Source organism: Mastigoproctus giganteus, chromosome 6 (genome assembly GCF_048544385.1).
Source record: "Mastigoproctus giganteus isolate SK-2022 chromosome 6, ASM4854438v1, whole genome shotgun sequence".
Classification (NCBI taxonomy): Eukaryota; Metazoa; Arthropoda; class Arachnida; order Uropygi; family Thelyphonidae; genus Mastigoproctus; species Mastigoproctus giganteus.
Window position 1 is genome coordinate 127,479,798 of NC_143580.1, and position 23,344 is coordinate 127,503,141.

Here is a 23,344-nt window from a genome sequence, read left to right on the forward strand (position 1 = left end):
ATGATGCAAGAAAGCAAGTTTATACAACATCAGCCAAAAAAAACCTTTCCCATTTCACCCATCCATTCATTCCAAATGTTTGTCCAGTTCTTCCTTGAATTTATTTAAGTCGTCAACTTCCACAACAACAAGCGGAAGTTTGTTCGAACAATCAGTCATCCGCTGGTTAAGGCAAAGTTCTGCACATCTATTCTACAACTGTCTTTCCTCAATTTGAATTTGTCCCCTCAGGTGCAGAATCTGAGCAAGAGGAAGAATCACATCAGCATTCATCTTGCTGATGGGAATCCCATCAGCATTCAAGGCCTTATATAAACACCTCAGTAAGATCAATTCTCAGGTGCCTAGTCTCCAGATGCTACAGGAGACTAGGCACCTGAGACTTGCAGAACTTAAGCCTTTCTTCATAAGAGGACCCTTTTGTTACCATTCTCTGTAGCCGCTCTAGCAACTCTACATCCTTCCTAAAATGAGGCCTCCTGACCATTGCCTTATACAAAGGGATAATCACCTCCTTATTCCTGCTAGCAATATTCCTGTATATCCAATTAAATTGGTCGGACCATCAGACCGACTTCGCCCTAACAAATGCATACTGTGTCAGAATTATTACTGCAATCTTGTCTAGATGATCCTGCAATGCTTCTTTAATGAGTGACTGCATTATTTTCCCTGGAACAGAAGTTAAACTAACAGGTCCGTAATTACTTGTGTTACCATTTAATCCTCCTTTGTAAATTGGGTATATTTGCATATCTCCAATCTGTGGGCAACTCTCCTGAGTCCAAGGAAGCTCTCATAATTATGGCTAAGGATTTGCTTACTTCCTTTGCTGCCTCCTTTAATATAACTGGATAGGTCCCATTCCCCCATGTCTTCCTTATGTTTAACTTCAATAATTATTCCTCCACTTTGTACTCAGTTATTACAAAATCATATAGCTCCCTGTTAGAATTTGATAAGCTTCTGGTCTACACTTCCCTACAGAATTCCTCATTTGTGAATCTATATGCAAAATACTCATGTATTTTGCATATAGATTCATATAGATTTTGCATATAGCTACCTGAGCAGAATTGTCAACAGTTGAACCATGATATTAAGTGGACCAATCTCATTCATCCCCTTCCTTCTAGAGTTTATGAGTAAAGAAGTCCTGTTGGGGAAAAATTGTTCATCTTACTCATTAGAGTCATTAGGCCTATAACACACCCCTACTCTCATTTTTGCTTTCCCAGTGCTTATGTCACACTAAACTGACTCAACATTGCACTGTCCATCTACGTCAACTGGATGCACTTCTTTAGATTTTGTGTTTCCTAATTAAGTGGACCAATCTGATCCATCCCTTTTAGAGTTTACATAAGTAAAGAAGTCTTTGCTGTTTTTCTTTTCATCCTTTGCCAAAGATTTCTCGTAATCTGCCTTTGCTCGCCTAACTTGTAGAGGCATTTGGTGCAAGAAAGCAAGCTTATGCAGCATCAGCCAAAAAAAAAAAAAAAAAAAAAACCACTCCCACTTCACGCCTCTGTTCGTTCGAAATACCTGTCCAGCTGAGCCTTAAACTTATTTAGGCTATCAACTTCCACTACAAGGGATGGAAGTCTGTTCCACCAACCAACCACCCACTGCCTAAAGGCAAATTTCCGCACGTCTATCCTACATCTGTCTTTCCTCAATTTGAATTTATGCCCTGTCAGGTGATTATTCTGAGCAAGAGGAAGAATCCCATCAGCATTGAGCATGCTCAAACCATTCAAAGCTTTATACACCTCTATCAGATCACCTCGCTGGTGGTGGTGGTGGTGGCCGACCGGGCTAGCCGAGTGGGTAAAGTACCTGCCCGGCAACCCAAAGGTCGCGGGTTCGATTCCCGCCTCGGGCTTGGATCAAAGTACTGCAAAAACCTTGGGAGGTGCAATATGGCCACAGAAGCCGATGTGCCAATAACTACCAAATCAAAAAAAAAAAAAAAAAAAAAACCTCGCTGGTGCCTAGTCTCCAGACACTGTAATTTGCAAAACTTAAGCCTTTCTTCGTAAGAGCACCCCTTTGTTCCATTCACTAATCTTGTTGCCCTTCTCTGTACTCGTTCCAGCAGCTCTACATCCTTCTTGAAATGAGGCCTCCAGACCTGTATACAATACTCTAGTTGTGGCCTGACCATTGCCTTATACAAGGGAATAATCACCTCCTTATCCCTACTAGAAAAATTCCTCTATATCATTGACAATACACCATGAGCTATTCTTGCAGCCCGTCTGCACTGAGAACTGCAATTCTCTACCACTGTCAGTGTAGTACCACATAGTTGATACGTTGCTGTTTCCCATATGCAGTACTTTACATTTGTCACCTCTCAGCCCATCTGCTCAACCTTTCCAGATCCTATTGCAGCACCATAGTGTCAGTAGTGTCCTTGACAACCCTGCCAACCTTTGTATCGTCTGCAAACTTGGACATTAAACTTGATATACCATCGTCAATATCATTGATAAATCCAGAAAACAATAATGGACCCAACACTGAACCCTGAGGGACTCCACTAATAACATTTGTCCATGATGAGCAGTGTCCATTGATTACCACTCTCTGTCTTCTCTCCCTCAACCACCACTTTATCCATAGCAGCAATTTACCTCCAATGCCACACTGCTCCAATTTGTGCAGCAGTCTTCCAGGTGCAACAGTATCAAAAGACTTTCTAAGAACCAAGTATATAATATCAAAGTTATTCCCTGCATCCAGTTCTTTTGTGACTGCATCATAGTATCCAATCAAATTGGTCAGGCAAGACTTCCCCTTAACAAAACCATGCTGTGTCCGAGCTATAACTGAAGTCTTGTCTAGATGATCCTGCAGTGTTTCTTTAACCAGTTCCTCCATTAATTTTCCTGGAACAGAAGTTAAACTCACAGGTCTATAATTACTTGTGTCAGCCTTTGATCCTCCTTTGTGAATTGGGGTCACATTTGCACATCTCCAGTCTGTGGGTACCTCTCCTGAGTCCAAGGAAGCTCTCATAATTATGGCTAAGGGTTTGCTTACTTCCTTTGCAGCCTCCTTTAATATAACTGGATAGATCCCATCCACCCCCAGATTCCTTTCTTGTGTTTATCTTCAACAATTTCTCCTCCACTTTACTCTCAGTTATTACAAGATTCTCTAGTTTACTGCCAGAGTTGAATACATCTCTGGCATTCCCCTCATGTATGAATGTCGATGCAAAATATTCATTTAGTTTGTTAGCTACCTGAGCAGGATCATCAACAGTTGACCCATCAATATCAAGTGGACCAATCTGATTCATCCCCTTCCTTCTAGATTTTACATAAGTAAAGAACGCTTTGCTGTTTTTCTTTGCATCCCTTGCCAAAGATTTCTCGTAATCTGCCTTCGCCTGCCTAACCTCCTTTGTAACTTGGTTACAGATCAACTTGTATCTATTATAAGCTTCTGTGTCACGTGTTAATTTGTATGTATCTCATGCATTTTTCTTCTCTGCCATATGTCTCATTAGTTCATGTGACATCCATTTAGGCCTAAACCTTGAACAATATTTCTTAGTTGGTATGTAAAGCCTAGTAGCTTCCAAGATAAGTTCTTAGAATGCTTCCCATTTTGAATTTGCTGTTAGTAACATCATCAGTTGATCCCACTGTATAGAATTTAAATACTGTCTCAGTCCATCGTAGTCGCCTTTACGAAAGCAATAACCCTTCCCTTTACCCCTAATGGTAGTTACCAATTTGAGTAAATCCCACTTCAGCACACTGTGATCACTGCCACCTAGTGGTTCAATTATCTGCAGATTCTTAATGCATGACCAATCACTACTGATAATTAAATCAAGAGTATTACTCCCTCTAGTTGCCTCCCGAACATGCTGATGTAAAAAACAATCATCCAATAAATCCACAAAAGCCTTGCTAGTGTGTGAGTGACCAGCCCCCAAATTCCTGGGAAAATAAAATTCCCCATTATAAGACACTCTGGTTTACTGGCCCACTCTATTTCCCTGTACAGTTTTTTATTATACTCATCAGAGTCATTAGGCCTATAGCACACTCATACTCTCAATTTTGATCACCCAATGCTTATGTCACACCAAACTGACTCGACACTGCACTGTCCAGCGATGTCGACCGGCTTCACTTCCTTGGATTTTGTCTTTCTTAACTAATAGCATAACCCCTCCTCCCTTCCTATCCTGTCTATCCTTTCTGTAGACATTGTACTCCCCAAATTCCAATTCTGCATTCCTTATATCTGTGTGACACCACGTCTCTGATATCCCAACAATATCTGCCTTTGATGTTTTGAGCAATACCTGAAATTCATCAAATTTATTTACTAAATTCCTAGCATTTGGTGTACACGCAAGTATACATGTACCTGTTTCTATTGTTAGCTACCCTAACACAAATCCATGTGTTTACGTGTACCGCAATGACTCCTAGCAGTCTCTGAAATATCCTGCATCTTGTTTTTGAGGCTTCTGGTCATTCCAATAGAATCAGTGCAAGAATCTCTTTCACCTCTGCCAGTGGCTACTGTTAATCTATTAGTCTTTGTCTCCCCCCCCCCAAGCTAGCAGTTTTCCGATCCACCTAAAACTGCCTCGATAGCATCAGCAAATATTCTTGCACCCTTTCTATTTAAGTGTATCCCATCCCTGTAGAAGCAGTCTCTCCTGTTAACAAGTACAGTCCAGGCTGAAAAAAATTCTACCCCTTGAGCCTTGCACAATCTTTCAAGGGCCGAATTGATCGACAAGGCTCAAATCATATACTCCCTCCTATCGTGTCTGGGCAGAATTTCAGACACTTTCAAATTCAACCCTAATTCACGGCTTTTTTTCAGCAGTGACCTGTACTTGTTAAGTAATTCTGCCAGTCTCCTACTCTTGATATCATTAGTGCCAACATGTACAACCAATTATATCACCTTTTGTGCCCTTAAAAAATCTATCATAAACGGACAGTAAACTCAATCTTGCTGAATTTTGATAATACCGACAGCTGGAATTCTGTGGGTTATTGTGGTGAAATGTGTTTACACTTCCATGAAATCTTCAATCATATAAAAAAATTCTTCTCAGATCTTCTCTTCATTCCTATTTTTAAAGCTTTGTAACTCGTTACCCCATTCTCACTTGCGCGTATTGTGTTACTTATAATTTGTGTGTGCACCATGTTCTTTGTTATTGATTGCTTATCTATCTTTTTACTGTTTTAAATTTTAACCCTCACCCACAAATGTCATTGAACAGAAATATCAACTAGTTCGTATGTACATATTGCAGTATGTATTAATTATTCCGATTTTCACGTATTTTTTTAATTGGTAAGGTAATAAAGGGTAAATTTCTGCTTAATATAGCCTGTGGATAATATTCCTTCTATTTTCGCTAATTAGAATCGCTATTTAATAGAATTAAAATTCAGTTCACAAACATGATCACAATGACCGGCGCTTACTACACATTGTATAGTGAACGGTACTTTACTATGGTGAGTCCATCTTAACGTGATTTGATTGTACAGTGAACCAATTGTAAATTGGGGGGGGGGGTCCATTTGATTTTTAACTATTATGTGAAACTTCGGATAATTGGGGCAGCTGCTTAAACGGGCCGAAATGCACTAGTCCCTATGTGTCCCAAATAACCGGAATGGACTGTACTATAGATGGCAGTATAGGCGCAGCATATGCACATCAAACGCACTACAGTACTACCATTTTATTTACATATATTAACATAATGAAGTGGTTAAAAATTTTTTAAAAAAATGGTGCAAAATATAATACGAAAATAAAGAAAATAAATATAAAGCTATCATTAGAGGCAGCAAAATGCACATGATGCCCAATGTATAACTGATATTAAATATAAATCAAAATTAATGTCAGTAGCATGGCAAAACTGTTGAGCGAAAAATAATAAATTAAACATAATAATTAATGATCAGGGAGGGGAAAAAAAAGGTAAGACTAAAAGTTGTAGCAGAAAATCTCCAAATAAATTTAGAAAATCCAATTCAAAATAATAAATCACTTTTAAAATTTAGAGCCAATTTAGTGGCTCTAAATTTAGTGGCACTCCCCTCATAAGGTGCCAGTTCCGAATTACGTGAAATGTCACAAATAGAGACTAAACTAACTACAATAAAATAAAATAAAACCAAACTAACAAAAATAGACTGACCATTATGCCTCATATCAACAGAGGACCACAAGGCCAATAATGGTCAGGGAATCGCTGCATTTCAATCGCTAGACAAACATCGCCTCATGAAGGTGATAAGTGGCTAGCAGAATTGACCCCTTGAATGCGTATGCCACTTAGCGCACAAAGATCTTAGCTGGCCAGGAAACAGCCTGGCCGGACCTGAATCGTACAGAGCATTGTTGGCATCATGTGGAATATGCAGTTGCCAGAAAGAAACCTTCATGAACTTCAGGAAATCATAATTCATGTTTGGATCCATGAGCTACCAGTTGATTATCTTCAGAAATTGATCTTGTCAATGCTTCGACGGTGTGCTGCTGTCATCAGGGCCTGAGGCGGTTCAACTAAATATTAGTTTGCAACTGGTGAACTTATTTTCCCATTTAAAAATGACAAACTGAAGCAAATTGAGGGCTTCTGATAACATTTCAGCCATAATTGCTGTGTTTACCCATACTGTTTGTATAGAGGTTGCAAATGCTCATTATAGAATATTTTGAGAGCACCTGTCAAATATTACTTAGCTTTGCCTTAACTATTATGAAATATCTTTTGTTTATATTTCTATTTGTGATGCTAGGCATTAATGTAACATACCATCACGAAAAAGGGTAAGAAATGTGAAATTCTAGGTGATGCACTTTCTTTGAACACCAGTGTAGATCTGCTGTAACCTGCCTACAGTCCTTTTCACAGAAAATACTTCACACCTGGAATGACAATGAAGATCCTCACACCCTTTTTCTGCACATGAAATCTGCTTTCAACTCAAGCCAAATCACACCCCTTCTTGCCTTACTTTAAAAATTCTGTGGGATATCCAGAAATATGCTCGAGATCCTCGATAATCTGCTATCTAGAAGAATGCTTCACTTCTCAGGTAATGGCATCACAATCACTAAAAGCATGGAGGTGGGATCCCACAAAATTATTATGTTTAATTTATTATTTTTCGCTCAACAGTTTTGCCGTGCTACTGGCATTAATTTTGTTTATATTTAATGTTATATATTGGCCATCATGTGGAGGAATGTGCATTTTGCTGCCTCTAATGATAGTTTTTTATTTATTTTCTTAATTTTCGTATTATATTTTGTACCTTCTTTTTTTTTTTTTTTTTTTAACTACATTGTTTTTATATGTATATATATATATATACAGTCCATTCTGGTTATTTGGGACACATTGGGACTAGTACATTTTGGCCCGATTAAGCAGCTGCCCCAATTATCCGAAGTTTCACGTAAATAGTTAAAAAATACAATGTACCGCCCCCTTTACAATTAACTCACCGTACAATCAAATCACATTATGATGAACTCACCATAGTAAAGTACCGTTCACTATACGATGTGTAGTAAGCGCCAGTCATTATGATCACGTTTGTGAATTGAATTTTGATTCTATTAAACAGCGATTCTAATTAGAGAAAATATGAGGAATATTATCCACAGGCTATAAAAGTAAAGATATATTAAGCAGAAATTTACCCTTTATTACCTTACCAATTAAAAAAATTAAATGATACGTGAAAATCGGAAGAATATACGTGATAATCGGAATAATTAATACATACTGTAACATGTACATACGAACTAGTTGACATTTCTGTTCACTGACATTTGTGGGCGGGGGTTAAAATTAAAAACAGTAAAAAGATAAGTAATCAATAACAAAAAATACGACACACACAAATTGCAAGTAACACGATACGTGCCAGTGAGACAAGTGAGAACGGAGTAACGAGTTACAAAGCTTTAAAAATATGATTGAAGATTTCGTGGAAGTGTAAACTCGTTTCACCATAATAACCCACAGAATTCCAGCTGTCAGTATTATCGCAAATTCAGTAAGATCATGTTTACTGCCCGTTTATGATAGATTTCACTAACAGAAAAGCCCAATAAACACGTGACTGCTAATTGTTTTTATTGTTTTATGGTTGTGACCTCCAGAATTCCGACCGAACCACGTGATACCGTCGGAGACAGTCGTAGGGTAATTTCCAGTGCTGCAGTCCTGCCCCATTTAAATGGCATTTTGTCCCAATTAAGCGAAGTAAACCCCGGCTATTTTCTCGATTGGTTTCTGTTTTTTAAGATTTGCCCCAAATAACCGGAATCCACTGTATATACAAGGACGACATTCTAATGTTATACTAGCACAATGTATCGGGATAGCAACCATCTGCAGCAGTAAGGAAATAACCATCAATAACGTCAGGATGATATATAAAAAATTAATAAACAACCTTTTTCCTCCAGCATATCTCCACTGCTACTTCAGAAAGCCCTCAACATTGTCAAACGTAAAAAAACTGTGTGCCACCTGTATTAATATAGATAATATAATCAGCCGTATTTAATAACATTATCCCTTAACTACCAGGTTTGTAAATAGTGTGTAAATAATACACTTGGCCTCTGTGGTATCTTACAACTTAGAAAACCTATACCCACCAATTGGCCTATTACAGTGTATTAGCTCTGTATATATTTATACATACGTTAATTATTTTAATTTTTTATTATTCATCATGTTCTTATCCTTACTCACACAACTTACCTTAAATATGGGAGGAATACGCTACCCCGAAGAATTTGCTACCCCGAACTACTCGAGCCAATCTATTTACCTCTACTTCATTTATCTTTCTGCTTTACATGTCTCTACTTCTTATTTCCTGTGAGCCATTAGTTTTACAAATACAAAAGCAGGATGCTACCTCCTTCCTTTACCCGATCTAATTTTCACCTTAACAAAATATTAGCTGCTTTTTGCTGCTACTTCGGGCTATGTAATTCTCAACTATCCTGGGCAGTTTGTGCACCATGTATTTAATTGTGTTTATCATCACATATATCATTTCGATTTATACATCCATCTAGTTTACAGACAAAATACCTTTCAAAATTTTTTATATATATATAAAATAGGAACCGCTAGCACACCATACATAAATATATGGATACGACACCATATTCCCCATTTTCAGTCTTACAAGATAACGATAAGTTCCCTTCTTGCCCATTCCTACAGTCCATTTTTTCATCATTACCTCAGTTTTTTTTTTTTTTTTTTTTTTTCAATTTTCTGTTCTTTTCTTGCTTCTGTACGGTCATCCATGATCTGTATGTGCTACTTATAATTACAGTTATTGGCATAACTTATTAGGCCCTGTTCTTGCTGCTAAATTCATATTGTTTCATAATGTGTTCATGTGAACATTGCCGTCTTTCTCATAATTTCGGCGGATGGCTTCTCCTCTGACGAAGACATTGAAATTGTGATAAACACTGCAATGTGGTCTTATCTTACCTTATCGTATCTTATTTAGTTGCCTTTTCATATCGTATTTTGTCACTTCATCCTATCACATATCGCTACATTTTTTTATTCATTTCTTCTTTGGCGCCTCTGTGGGCAGGAGCAGCAGCAGCAGTGCGTAGCACATGCTTCTTGATTAGACTGAGGTTCGAGCCCGTGACCACCAAATACGGAGGATGCGGAAAGGTCGTGGAATGACCGCCACATATCCCCAGAGCAATATGGCCTTAGTTGCTAATGCTCCTAAAAACCAAATAACAAACAAACAACATTATTCATTTCTTCTATTTCACATCTTGTGTATACCATAGGTTCAATCGTAAGGAACAAAAACTTCTTCACACTTTCTTCATAGCAACATATATACAGCCACTCCCTAATCTACGTAAGGGTCGCATTCCGCAGAACTCTACGTAAGTTGGAATTTCCCTAAATGCTTATGCAGCACTCACAAATTTGATGTATTTGATTCAAGAAAGAAATGTTCAGAGGACGTGTAAATAGAATTATTTATTCGATTTTTTTTTTTTAATTTCGTGCACAGGAAAAAGTACAGAAGTGTCCAGATTTAAAAAATTTTCATAATTATAAAATTACAGAAAAAGAGAGGAGAAAGGCATAACTGCCAGCAAGTTTTATCTTTCAAGCATCGTTGCCAGAATTAACTCTCGAGCTGATAAGCACACCGCTGAAGAAGTTGAGGGCTGTGAGATTTAGAAGGGGATTTTTTCCAACACATCACAAAATTTCTCTGCAGCTTCAGAATCGGCACTGGCGACTTCACCGCATACTTTAATGTTTTGGAAACCAGTTCAATGCTTGAACCTATTAAACCACCCGTTGCTCGCCAAGAACTTGGCTTGGGGTTAGTCATACTTATCTTTAATATCTTCATAAATACTTCTTGCTTTTGCTTGAATGGGCATTGGACTCGGGGGCACTTGCTTCTGAATCAGATTTTCCATCCATATTATTAATAGCTTTTCCATCTTCGATATAGCACCTGAACACTGTTTTGTGATCACTGTTGATCTGAAATGTGTTGATCCTTTATAACATGTTCTTTTATACGCGCATTGTCCCTTAAAATAGTATTCAATGTTGAAGCAGCGAGACCTAATTCCATGCAATAGATGAGAAACTTTGTCCTGCTTCGTACTTCTTAATTAATCATCTTCATTTCTAAATCAATTTTGTTTTGTTTCCTAGCACTGCCAGCACTTGCACTTTCCATTGGTCCCTTTCCCTTCACCATTATAATAAGTAAATAGGAATGAAGAGAAGAGTCTAAAAATTTATTTATGATTTTTATATGATTGAAGATTTCAGTGAAGGGGAACTCATTTCACGATAATACCGTAACATAAAAACCCACAGAATTCCAGATAGCAGTATTATCACAAATGCAATAAGATCGAGTATACTACCCAGTTATAACTGATTGCACTAACAGAAAAGTCCAATAAACCGGAAAGTGCAAATTACTTTTATTATTTTATGGTAGTGACCTACAGAAATGACGTCATTTCTGTTAAGGTTACTAATCAAGTTAAGGTTATTAAATAAATATGGTTACTAACGGAAATGACGTCATTGGCATCATTTCCCTGTCACAAAATTATGACAAATTGGTTTTACTACAGTCTGAAATTTATTGGTGCCGCCAAAGATGTTTTCACATCAAAAAGAGAGTAATCTTTTACCAAGCCAGAAACATTATTCTTATCTTTAGTACTCCTAATGGTGCCTCCGTAGCCAGGTGGGCAGGAGCAGCAATGCATAGCGTGCGCTTCTTGATTAGTGATTAGACTGGGGTTCGAGCCCATGACCACCAAATACGGAGGATGCAGAAAGGTCAGGGAGTGACCACCGTATATCCCTGGAGCAATATGGCCTTAGTTGCTAATGCTCCTAAAAACCAAATAACAACAACAGTACTCCTAACTAGTCATTGTCAGTAAGGGCACATTATCTACTTGCCATACTTGTTCTGTCCATTGCAATATAAATGCCAAAAATGTGGCCTTTCTGAAACAAAATATATGAGAGCCTCTGCCTCAACTGAGAGTTTGCTGACCACATTTAAAGTAATACAGAAATGGAAATGAGTTGCTTCAACTGTAATGGTCACCACCCTGCATATTTATAGATATGAAGGGCACAGAGGAAAAATAGTAATGGTAATAGTATTCGCCATGTAGTGTAAGGAACCCACAGGCTTTTACTACATTGGCAAAAATAAACAAAAAAACAAGTAGATAAGAAAACACAAATTATATGATTCCCTCCTCCCACAGGTTACTATCCAGTTGACCTTTGAATTTATTCAAACTGTTAGCCTCAACTACCTGCAAGGGCAACTTGTTCTAGAAATCAAAGATTTGCTGGCTAAACAAAACTTTCTACAATCATATCTAAACCTCAAGCCCTGTAATTTGAATTTATGACCCTAGTTCTGGAATTCTTTATAAAATAATAGTATAGTGTTTGGGTTGGGGACACCTCCAGTGGTTTCCCACACCTGTGCAGCAAAACAGTACTCTGTTAAAGCCAGAAGTGTGAGTAGTGTACTTTTATGAAATGTAGTGTTGGGTTGTGTTGTCATCTGGCTTTTAACTGTGGGGGCCCCTAATGTTGTCCACCACTAACCTCGGCCACCTCCATAGCCAGGTGAGCAGGAGCAGCAGTGCATAGCACACACTTCTTGATTAGACCAGGGGTTCAAAGCCGTGACTACCAAATACGGAGGATGCGGAAAGGCCAGGGAATGACCATTGCATATCCACGGAGCAATATGGCCGTAGTTAATATGGCTTAATGCTCCTAAAAACCAAATAAACAACCACCACTAACCTCTGGGGGGGTGGGGGGGTAGCCAGGCAGTCCCAAAATCTCTGCCAGGGTCGCCTCAGCTTCCTGACAGACCACAAAAAAAAAAAGAGAGAGAGAAGGGGAAAATGAGGATATAGTTTAGGGGGAGAAAAGAGGAAGATGGGATGAGCCTTGAGGACAGTAGTGAACGTATCCTCGGGTAAGATGGAGATGTCTCCATCAGGCAAAAGAGGGGGAAGGAGAAGAGGAACAAAAGTGACCGTGCAAAGGAGCACTGCATAGGGCACCATCTGGCAGGTAGAGTCAAGTCCAGGTTATTTTCTTTGAGTCAAGTTCAAATGATGTTTAGATTTTTAGATCTAGTGATCATCTGATTGTTAAAAGTTTGTCCTAGGTTCTCAGACAGGTCCTGGGTTGAAGGCAATATAGTCTTCTTTGTTTTCCAGTACTTGGTGCTCAAAGTTTTTTGGAAGATAGTATATCTTGTGAAAAGAGTGCAACTTATATCCTCGTAAATTTCACAATCGTACATAAGATGGTCCCAATTTTCAGGAGATCCACAACAGCACAGGGGATCATCAATGATACCCAGCGCTTCCAGTTTTCATTTGATTGATCTGTGACCAGTAAGTAGGAATGAATCAACATTCTTACTTACTGGCCATGGTTCTCCCCTGGTCTGTTGTAGGCCAGGGGAGGACCACGAAGGTAACTCTGGATAGGTTCTGGAAATTTCAAGAATGGATTTTTTAGTGATATTTCCTTTAGTGGAATTAGTTCACCTTGACTGCCAAGTCTGCATTAAGTGTTGTGTTAGCCACTTTTTCTCTGCCCGGAGCAATATGGCCTTAGTTGCTAATGCTCCTAAAAACCAAATAACAACAACAGTACTCCTAACTAGTCATTGTCAGTAAGAGCACATTATCCACTTGTCATACAATTCTATCAATTGTGAATCTAAGGCATGTGGTGGATCTCCCCTTGAAAAGACTGTACATTACTACTTGCCCATGTCTGACAACCTCTAAGTCCATCGGAAATGCACCATCCAGTACCTGCAGCGCATGGGTGCTGACGGTGCATCAGGTAATGTAATGGTAAGGATGGCACATTGCATTGTTTCTAGTTTCCATCTGTTTACAGCCATAATAGGTTTTTGAAACCAGACCCCGGATCCATAGCTGATAATGGTCACAAAGACAGCTCCGTAGTAAAGAGAGTGAGAATTCCATCTTCACCTATTTTACTAATTTCTCTCTGTCTACTCATGGGGGATGACCCACCTCGATGCACGCATTATACACTACCGCTTACAGTCAAGCATATACTTTTAGATTGTCCTCACTATTCCCCTTTCAGAAGTACTTTCCACTCTCAATACAGTAACCTCTCATGAGGGACCAAGTCAAATGCTAAATCCAGCTCGTGAGTAACTGTGTCAAAATAGCCTACTAAGTTGTTGAGCATGATTTGCCTTCAGAATGCCGTATCTATCTATCTAAATGTCCCTGGATTGCACTCTTAATCATTGCCACTAAAAATTTTCCTAACACTAACCAATCTGTAGTTATCAACTTCACTCCTAGAACCACTTTATTTTATTGGCGATACATTGGCACTTCTCTAATCCAAAGGAATCTCCCTTAAGTCCAAAGATGCCCTCATAATTAGCCTCAATGGGTCAATACATTCCCTTGTGCTCTCCCTCAAAACTACAGGGTATATACCATCCACTCTGAGAGTCTTGCTCAAAAGTTTTTCTAATAAACAGTCATCTGTAATTACATCATTGCTAATTTCATGTGGCTCCACCTCACTCACCCACACAGCCTCTTCTCAGCATGAAGGGTCTTTCATCAGTAAAGACAGATTCAGAGTACCTGTTCAATTCATCCTCAATATCAACTGGGTAATCTAAGACTTTCTCACACTTGTTGCACAGGGGGTCTAATCTGATTCACTTTTTTCTTCCTTGTATTCGCATACATGAAAAATTCCTTGTCCCATTCCTTTGCTCTCTTAGCCATGCTTTTAAACTAATAGCTCCTTTTTTATCATATATCAAGAAAGATTTTATCAAACAGTTAGTAAAATAGGAACATCAATCAGTCAGAAACAAAAAAAACAAAACACCTGGAAAGTTGGTATGCTACTCAAGAACAATTATAGTCCATGCTTTCAGACAGATTTATTAAAAATAATAGATCAGTCTATTATTTTTTAATTATAAACATTTTACAAAATTTTTCCTTGTTCAAAATTGCATAGGATTTGGGGAGGGGAGGAGAGAAACGAGCAGAAAGAGGTCATCATTATTTATGGGCATCCTCTGCTCTTCTGATATACTCAAGAACTGCACAGAGTATCTTCAATTACTTTATATATATATATATATATATATATATATATATATATATATACAGTAGCGCGTCAGTTATCCAGAATAATTGTCAGACCTCTTCCAGATAGCAAAATTTTTTGGATAATCAAACATTAGGTAAAATTAAATAAATTCTGTTATAATGTATTAAGGTAAAAGAAAAAGACTTTAAATAGTGGGAAAAAAATGAATTTATTTACTTAAAAAATAATAACTAAAAATTCACACATTTACATGTACTGTATATGTATATTCGGATAGGAATTTTACTACAAATTTTATGTGGAGAAAAATTTAAAGTTATTTTTTAAAATAAATGTTCGATCGTTTGTTGTGAACTTTTTTTTTTTTTTTTTTTTTTTGCTGCAAAATCTCAAGTTGTTGTAGTTACAGGGACTGTACATTGAGACATTAAGATATATTCCCACTTTACTGTTAACTTCTGTACCGTTAGGAATGTTCAAGTTTGAGGAAACATTGCCGCCTTCATAAATTTTCCTGTAAATTTACAGGAAAAATTTTCTTTTAGCTCTTCATCATCTTTAAAATAAGTCACATGAAGATGGAACTTGGTTTCTGAATAAATAACGGTCACTTGGGGCCAGATCTGAGCTGCTTGAGCTGGTATAAAATTCATATTCATAAATTTTCCTCTAGTTGAAGAGTGACTAACTAGAGAAATTTTCCTCTAAATTGAAGCTTTAAATTTTCCTCTAGGTGAAGAGTGACTAACTAGAGAAAAATTGGAACAATTGGAAATTTATCTAAATTTAAGGAGGGATGGAATAACTACTTGAATGAAATGGGTAAATGAAAAGAGGGAAAAAATTACATTGATTACTTATTTTAAATTAATTTTAATTTGATTTATTTTTTGGCTGGTGCTGTGTTATCTTGCTTCCTTGCATCATTTTGCCAATATAAATACTAAATGTTACTGCTCTTCTGATGTACACCTGTTACTGTCCGTATAGAGTTCATTAAGCAGGATTTGTTGAACTACATCATCAAATTTCAGTTTTTTTCCCCTCTAAATCTTTTTAGTCTGTTCATTGCTGGTGAGATATTTACCCACCATTGATTGATTGATTGATTTTTTTTTTTTTTTTTTTTTTATGGTATTATAAATCTTGGAGCTGATTTTGGATACTTCCTACTAATTGCCACTGTCCCAAAATCCCTTCTTGCTTTTCACCTCTAAGCTTACAAGGGATCAACAAAAAGTTCTGAAAACAAGGTTTAAAAATTGTATTAATAAATTATAGAATAGGTTATTTTTATATCTTAATGTCTTATAAAATAGCATGAAAAAATTATATCAATGTCTTGCATAGTTTCTAAAATTCAATTTTTTATATTGGTAGGTGGGAAGAAGAATGATTGCCCAACAAATCAAATCATTCCGTGATCAAATTTTTGACCAAAGAGGGCAGAAATATAAAATAAATCCATGAAAGGATGAATGAGTATTTGTGAAGTATTACTCAATTACGCTACTGTTGCATGATGGTCAGCAAATTTCAAAAGAGGACAGGAGTCAGTTGAGGCTGGTCCAAGGTCTGGTCAGCCATCTGAAATAACCAATTTTGAAACAGTTACTATTGTTTAAAAAAATAAATTTAGAAAACAAGAATTAGTGACTGAACTTGAAAAAGTACTGAATGTTTCCTGTGGAAGCATTTTGACAATAATGCATGAGCATTTGGGAATGTTCCAAGTTTATGCAAAGATTGGTTCCAAAATCTTTTTCGTTCATGACAAGCATCAGAGGGTGGAGTCATCAAAAAAGAATTTAAAATTAATTCTTATCAATCCAGATAGATTTTTATACCATTTAGCGGTGAAACTTGGCTATGTTTTTGTGATCCTGAATCCAAATCAGAAAGCATGCAGTGGAAGCACAAGCGATCTCTAACATCAGAAGAATTATGAACCCAATCATCGACCGGAAAAATATTGGCCTCTGTTTCCTGGGATACAAAAATATTGTTATTAATTAATTACCTTGTGCATAAACCACAATAACATAAGAATATTATGCCAGCCATGTGCCAGAGTTGAGGAAAGTTGTGTTATTGGATTTTGCTTCTCAATGGCAATGCAACTGTGCACAAAGCCCAGGTTGAACAGAATAAAATTCGTGAATATGAATTTTATACCAGCCCAAACAGCTCAGATCTGGCCCCAAGTGACCGTTATTTATTCAGAAACCAAGTTCCATCTTCATGTGACTTATTTTAAAGATGATGAAGAGCTAAAAGCAGCTGTGGAAGCCTGGTCTGATGCCCAATCTGAAGTGTGTTGTTGTTGGTTTTTTTTTTTTTTTTTTAAGGATTAAATTCTTTACAGATTAAATACATAAGTGTATTTAACTTCAGGATGAATACATTGAAAAAAATAGATAATTTTATACCTATGTCTTTTATAGTCTGTTCTCTGAACTTTCTATCCTCCCCCCCCCCCCTCAACATGTCTGCAGTCTGTGAGTTAATCAGCATTTGTGGGTATGCTTGACTATATCCTTCAAAACTATATGTTCTACTTATTTTGCATACAATTTGTTTAATAGTTAAATTCTCTTTCTATTTAATCAGTAATTGTGCATTTAAATCAGTTGTGTTTGCATATATCTTCCACTTATAATTCTTGTAAATTAATAACTTATTTTAGGAATAATGTTGTTATCAATGCTAGGCCTAATTTATGAATTTAAATAATCATACCGCTTAAACTAGTTTAAAATCATAGATTAAAAAATCTTTTACAAAATTGTGAGAAAATAGCTGCCGCTTGATTTTTTTTTTTTTTTTTTTAAATTATTCCTCTCGTTCTTGTATTTTTTTCTAATACCACATACAGTCACAAATTGAATTTCTGAAGATTGAAACACATTCTGTAACTTCTTAGACAAAACGCCTTCTTGAAGAAAAAATTGATGAGTTGAATGCTGGAAGACCACAATGTCCTGTGGGTCTTAACACATTAGTCATTCCTCGTAAATCAACAATATCATCCACAGAAAAGCAACCATATGTTTATCTGATATGTGGTCACGTTCAAGGTTTACATGATTGGGGCCAGAGTAGTAATTCAAATGCCCGGACATGTCCAATTTGTTTAAAGGTGAGTGGTTCAGTTTTAATAAAACTTTTTCTGGGTTAACAATGATGCTTTTATAAAAATTTTAATTTGCTATTCTATTCAATTTATGCACATTTACAAAAAAAAAAAAAAAAAAGAGTTAAGTAGCATCTGTTACACTGTGCAGAGTTACACTGTTTTACAATAAAAATTGTAAAACAGTGCAACTCCGCCTGATTTAACAGCATTAATAAGGTGGAGTGGCGGCTGCTTACACTGAGTGGACAGAAATCATGGGATATCTACCTAGTAACAGGTAGGCCCACCTTTCACCCAGATAAGGGCAGTCAGTTGGCGAGGCATTGACTCCACTAGTTCACAAGTGTTCCACGGGTATTTCCATCCATGCTTGCTGCACTGCTGTCCATAATTCTGTCGCACTCCTTGATGGATTAAGATCCAAAGTTCGAATGGCCCTTTCTACAACATGTCTGGTGAACAGGAGGCCATTCCATGGTGGTAAAATCTGAGAAATGCTCTTTGAACCATGTTCTAGTCACCACGACTCTGTGGGGAGGTGCATTGTCCTGCTGGAAGAGTCTATTGCCCTGTGGTGTACAATGTCCATTAAGAGATGCAGATGTCTGCGAGAATGGACACGCAACCTGGACCGTGAGTCCTGTGTCGTGGTGTTAGCAATGGAACTCTCGTGGGTTGGTAGCTCCCATTACCTATTGCAGCTAATGATCGCCTGATGGTCTTGGTTGAGACTTTTCTGGCACCTCACTCATTGAAGTGGGTAGCGATTTGTTCGACTTTCGCTCTCCGGTTGGCTGAAACAATGCAAGACAGGTGTCGACAGCCTACATTCATCCACCACTTTTCTCCGCCCACAGCACTGTCCATGATGAGATGTTATTCCAGAAATGGCGTATTCCTGATACACTCTTGATACATTCGAAGGGAGTTGTTGTTGTTATTTGGTTTTTATGAGCATTAGCAACTAAGGCCATATTGCTCTGGGGATATGCGGTGGCCATTCCCCGACCTTTCCACATCCTCCATATTGGTGGTCACGGGCTCGAACCCCGGTCTAATCAAGAAGCGTGTGCTACGCACTGCTGCTGCTGTCCACCTGGCTACAGAGGCGCCTTCGAAGGGGGATAATGCAATTTCTGTACCACCTCCATGACAGAATGACTTATGCCTCGTGAACCTACTATCATCCCTCTTTCAAAGTCGGTTAACTCATGACATATTGACATCATCAAATTACTGTTTACGTGTATGCGGTGTACCTATACACCTGCCAAGTGGTGGGTTCATCCACTAGTGAGAGGGGTGACAGTGTCATGTTGCCCAGGAACCAGGTATCCCATGAATTTTATCCTTTCAGTGTACATACTACATGAATGCAGACAGTCAACAGATGATGGTTAAGGTAAAGAAAGCCAACACGAGAACAACAAGAAACGTCAGATAGCTTACGTGGAAAATTAGTTTCCCGACACCAGACTCTAGAGTCTGGTGTCGGGCTCTAGCACTGCTCTCTCAGTAAACAGACGGTAGGTGTTATCAGTCTGGAGCCAAAATCGAGGAGGATATCTTGATTGGCCGGTAGGCTTGGCAAACGAAATGATTATTGGTGGGCACAACACTACACAAGCTATTGTGTAGTCATTGGTTGGGATTATAATGTGTATTTATGAGTAAAGGCCGGTGCATAATAGTTTTGTGATGAACGGTAAACAGGTAATAGTAGCGATGAATCTTTTTAAGATGGAAGAATTTTTTAAGGAAAATAAAATGTTGGTTGATTTTTTGATGAAACAAAATAAAAAAGTTTTGTTCTGTTCATTTTTATGTTCTTCATTATGTTTTTTTTCTCATTATTAAAAGCAGATTTTTGGAGTTCATGAGTGTTTTTACTATATTGTTGATTTAGGTTTGGTTACGAAAAAAGGAAAAGGTTTCTTTATTTTTCACTATATTTTGTTTTCGCCAAATTCTGAGCCTTCCATCAACATGATGCACCAGGAACTTCGACTCGTCAGACCAAGCAACTGTTTTCCAATCCTCGATAGTCCATTAATAACAAAGGTATGCAATGTGGCCGTCGGCTGTTGTAGCCCATTCCCGACAAAGTAAGACTAGTGGTCCGTTGCGATATTTTGTTCTGCACACCAAGGTTGTATTCTTACGTGTGGCCCGTCTGTTTGCTTGCACAATTCTAGCCATCTTCCTCTGACCTCTCATCAGCAAGCGATTTTCTTCCACAGGAGTGCCTTTGAGAAGATGTTTTCTGTTCATTGCACCATTCTCGATACACCCTTGAAACTGTGGTGCCTGAAAAGTTCAGGAGAACTGCTGTTTCAGAGATGCTTTGTCCAGCTCATCTTGCACCTACTACCATGCTATGTTCGAAGTCCATTAGATCACTCCTTTTCCCCATTCTTGCTACAGTTTGTACGCTTAACTGATACTAGAAAGGTTGTTCTGCTACATTTATATCCACAAGTGTGGTCATGTGACTTGCAATGTTGTGGGCCAAGCCATTTGTGTGCACAGCAGGGGTGTACCTAATAAAGTGGCAGCACAGTGTGTGTGTGTGTGTGTGTGTGTGTATATATATATATATATATATATATATATATACACATACAGTAAGATCCCCATATCCACAGGGGATACATTCTAAGACCTACCGTGGATGGCTGAAACTGCAGATATAAGCGAACACCCGCTGACCCCATATGTAATGAGATTTTCTTGAACATACATACGTATAATAAAGTTCAATTGAGAAATTAAACACACAGTATGACATTACCACATTAAATACGGTAATAATAAAGTACAGCAGACTCTCAATTTACTGGGATTGGATTAACCGGGACACTTCAAGACTCCAAATAAAAAAAAAAAATCAACCAGAAATCATAAAATTCAAGTAATAACTAGAATAGGTATAAACAGATATTTTGAAAGTTGTAAATAAGCGACAAGAACCAGCGTTATAAGTAGTCATTGGAAGATTAGTGTACCTGTTATCTTGCAACCCCCGCTGTCTTCACACCTACCGCTCAAAACAAAAAAAAGAGACAAAATGTTCAGTTCGATTTAGTGCGTAGCATCAATTGTTGTGTTGCGTTGCACCGCAAAAGGATAAATTTTGTTTCGTTATTTATGTCAGGGATGTCGGATTTTTTTTTTTTTTTTTATAGTAACTATTTTATTTATTTATTTTTTTTTTTTTTTTTTTTGTTTAGAAATCGCGAAAATGATGGGCAAACGCAAGAGTTGTGCTTCCATTTAAACAAAAACTTGAAATTATTCAAAAGTTTGAAAACGGTGCATCTGTTAAATCTCTAAAGAACCATTACAATTTTGGTGATCAAACTATACGCGGCATTGTAAAAAATAAAGGGAAACATCGTATTGGACGTGCGAGTAATGCGTGTTAAGATTTTTTTTTTTTTTTTTTTTCGTGGTTAACCGCGGGTAACTGAATCAACAGAAAAGGGGAGCAGAACTCTATATACTCTTGTAATGATTCCATTTTACAAACTTGTTTTGCTTCTGCATTTTACTGCATATTAAAATGATGCCTTAATCACTCTGTGTCAGTGAGTTTGCTTAACATTATTCAAATCACTGCAGAACTGTTATTTTAGATGAATAATTATGTATGTCATACTCGTTAAGTGCAAATGTCTCCTGTTAACAGATTTTGAAATTCTCACAGAAATTTCAAAATCTTTTAATATTATTTAAAAACCAAACTACAAATCTACTAATAGATTTGTGGTTTGGTTTTTGAATAGTGACAAGATTTATCTTTTATGTAAATATTGTAACAACTGAATATACAATATATAATAACTAAAATACATGTATTCAAATATCTTTCATGCTAAATACTTAGGTGTAGAGATGAGATTTGAAATGTGAGTTTTATATAAATTATAGAATTTATATAATTTCTTGTGATGTAAAATCTTTTGTAATGTTCAGTCATTGACTACTTTTAATTAAATTCCATTTTAAAAAAATAAGATTTATATAGCCATTTGAAAATATATATTGACATCATACAATCTTTATATTATAAATTTATATCTTTACTATATTAGATATACAGGGTGTTTCAAAAATGATGGTCAATAATTTAAAGGTGAAAAGTACAAACTAAAATAAGCAAAAAAGCCCCAGTGAACATTGGGCCACAAATGAACCATTTTCGAGATAATGCACATTTTCTGTTAAGATCTGCCACTGACTATGGGAGCACTTCTTCTGGCGTTATAAGACCCAGGGTGTGTCTTAATCTTCTCGACGATGTTCCAGAAGTCAAACTTCTTATTCCCGTGGTCTTTAAGTCCTCTTCCACATCATCCATCCATATTTTCCGTGGTCTTCCTCTTGCCGTCCTACCGATAGGTTTCCATTCCATTATCCTCTTAGCTGTTCACTATGGGAGCACTAGTTTAGCAAAAAGCTGTGAATCCTTTACTAAGGGTTGTTTTATTAAGCATAAGATAATATATTTTTAATTTTTGGTTTCAACACCACGGGATTTTAAAGATTTTACATATTACAAAAAGTGTTCAAAATGCTGTCCTTGCATCCATATGCAGCTCTGTATGCAGCGACTGCATTGAGTTGCAAATTCTCTCAGGCATTCCTGGGTCATTTCTGATTGCTGAAAGGCTCCTTCAACCTGATGCTGCAATTCCTCAACTGTGTTAATGTCAGAAGTGTACACCAAGCTTCTTACATGACCCAAGATACAAAAATCTATAGGATTTAAGTCTGGTGATCTGGGAGGCCACATTACAGGCCCTCCTCTACCTATCCACCATTGACCATACCTTCTAGTTAGATACCGAGTCACAACTCTAACAAAATGTGCAGTGTGCTATCATGCATAAACCACATGTTCTGGCATTGCTGAAGTGGAACATTATCATCGAGGAGATCTGGAAGAACATTCTGCAGGAACTGAAGGTACAGCTCTCCTGTTAGCCTGTTTGGCAGAAAGTGTGGTCCAATTAGACGGTCTCCTAGTAGTCCTGCCCAAACATTCAACAAGAAACGTTGCTGATGTTGTGACTTGTGAATTGCATTAGGATTTTCGTTGGACCAAATGTGACAGTTATGAAAATTAAAAATACCATCACGAGTAAACCCAGCTTCGTCAGTGAACAAGATGTTGTTTAAAAATTGGGGGTTCAGGACACACTGTTGTTGCATCTGCTGTCAGAAGTTCACTCTGGGAGGGTAGTCTGTATTGCTGAGACCTTGTACATGCTGGATATCGTGGTGCCTCCATAGCCAAGTGGGCAGGAGCAGCAGTGCGTAGCACACGCTTCTTGATTAGACCGGGGTTCGAGCCCGTCACCACCAAATACAGAGGATGCGGAAAGGTCAGGGAATGACCACCGCGTATCCCGTAGCAATATGGCATTAGTTGCTAATGCTCCTAAAAACCA

At 37.6% G+C, this 23,344-nt stretch overlaps 1 protein-coding gene across 2 annotated transcripts in view; it reads left to right on the forward strand.

Annotated features, from left to right (window-relative positions):
* Pli (E3 ubiquitin-protein ligase pellino) overlaps window positions 1-23,344 on the forward strand; it is a 189,349-nt gene that overhangs the window by 147,271 nt on the left and 18,734 nt on the right. Inside the window, exon 8 of one of the 2 annotated variants that reach the window (XM_090375328.1) lies at window positions 17,679-17,894. The exons of the other annotated variant lie outside the window; for it this stretch is intronic. Within the exon in view, the coding sequence (XP_090231454.1) occupies window positions 17,679-17,894 (216 nt within the window). The remainder of the gene's footprint in view (window positions 1-17,678; window positions 17,895-23,344) is intronic. 2 annotated transcript variants of the gene reach the window in all.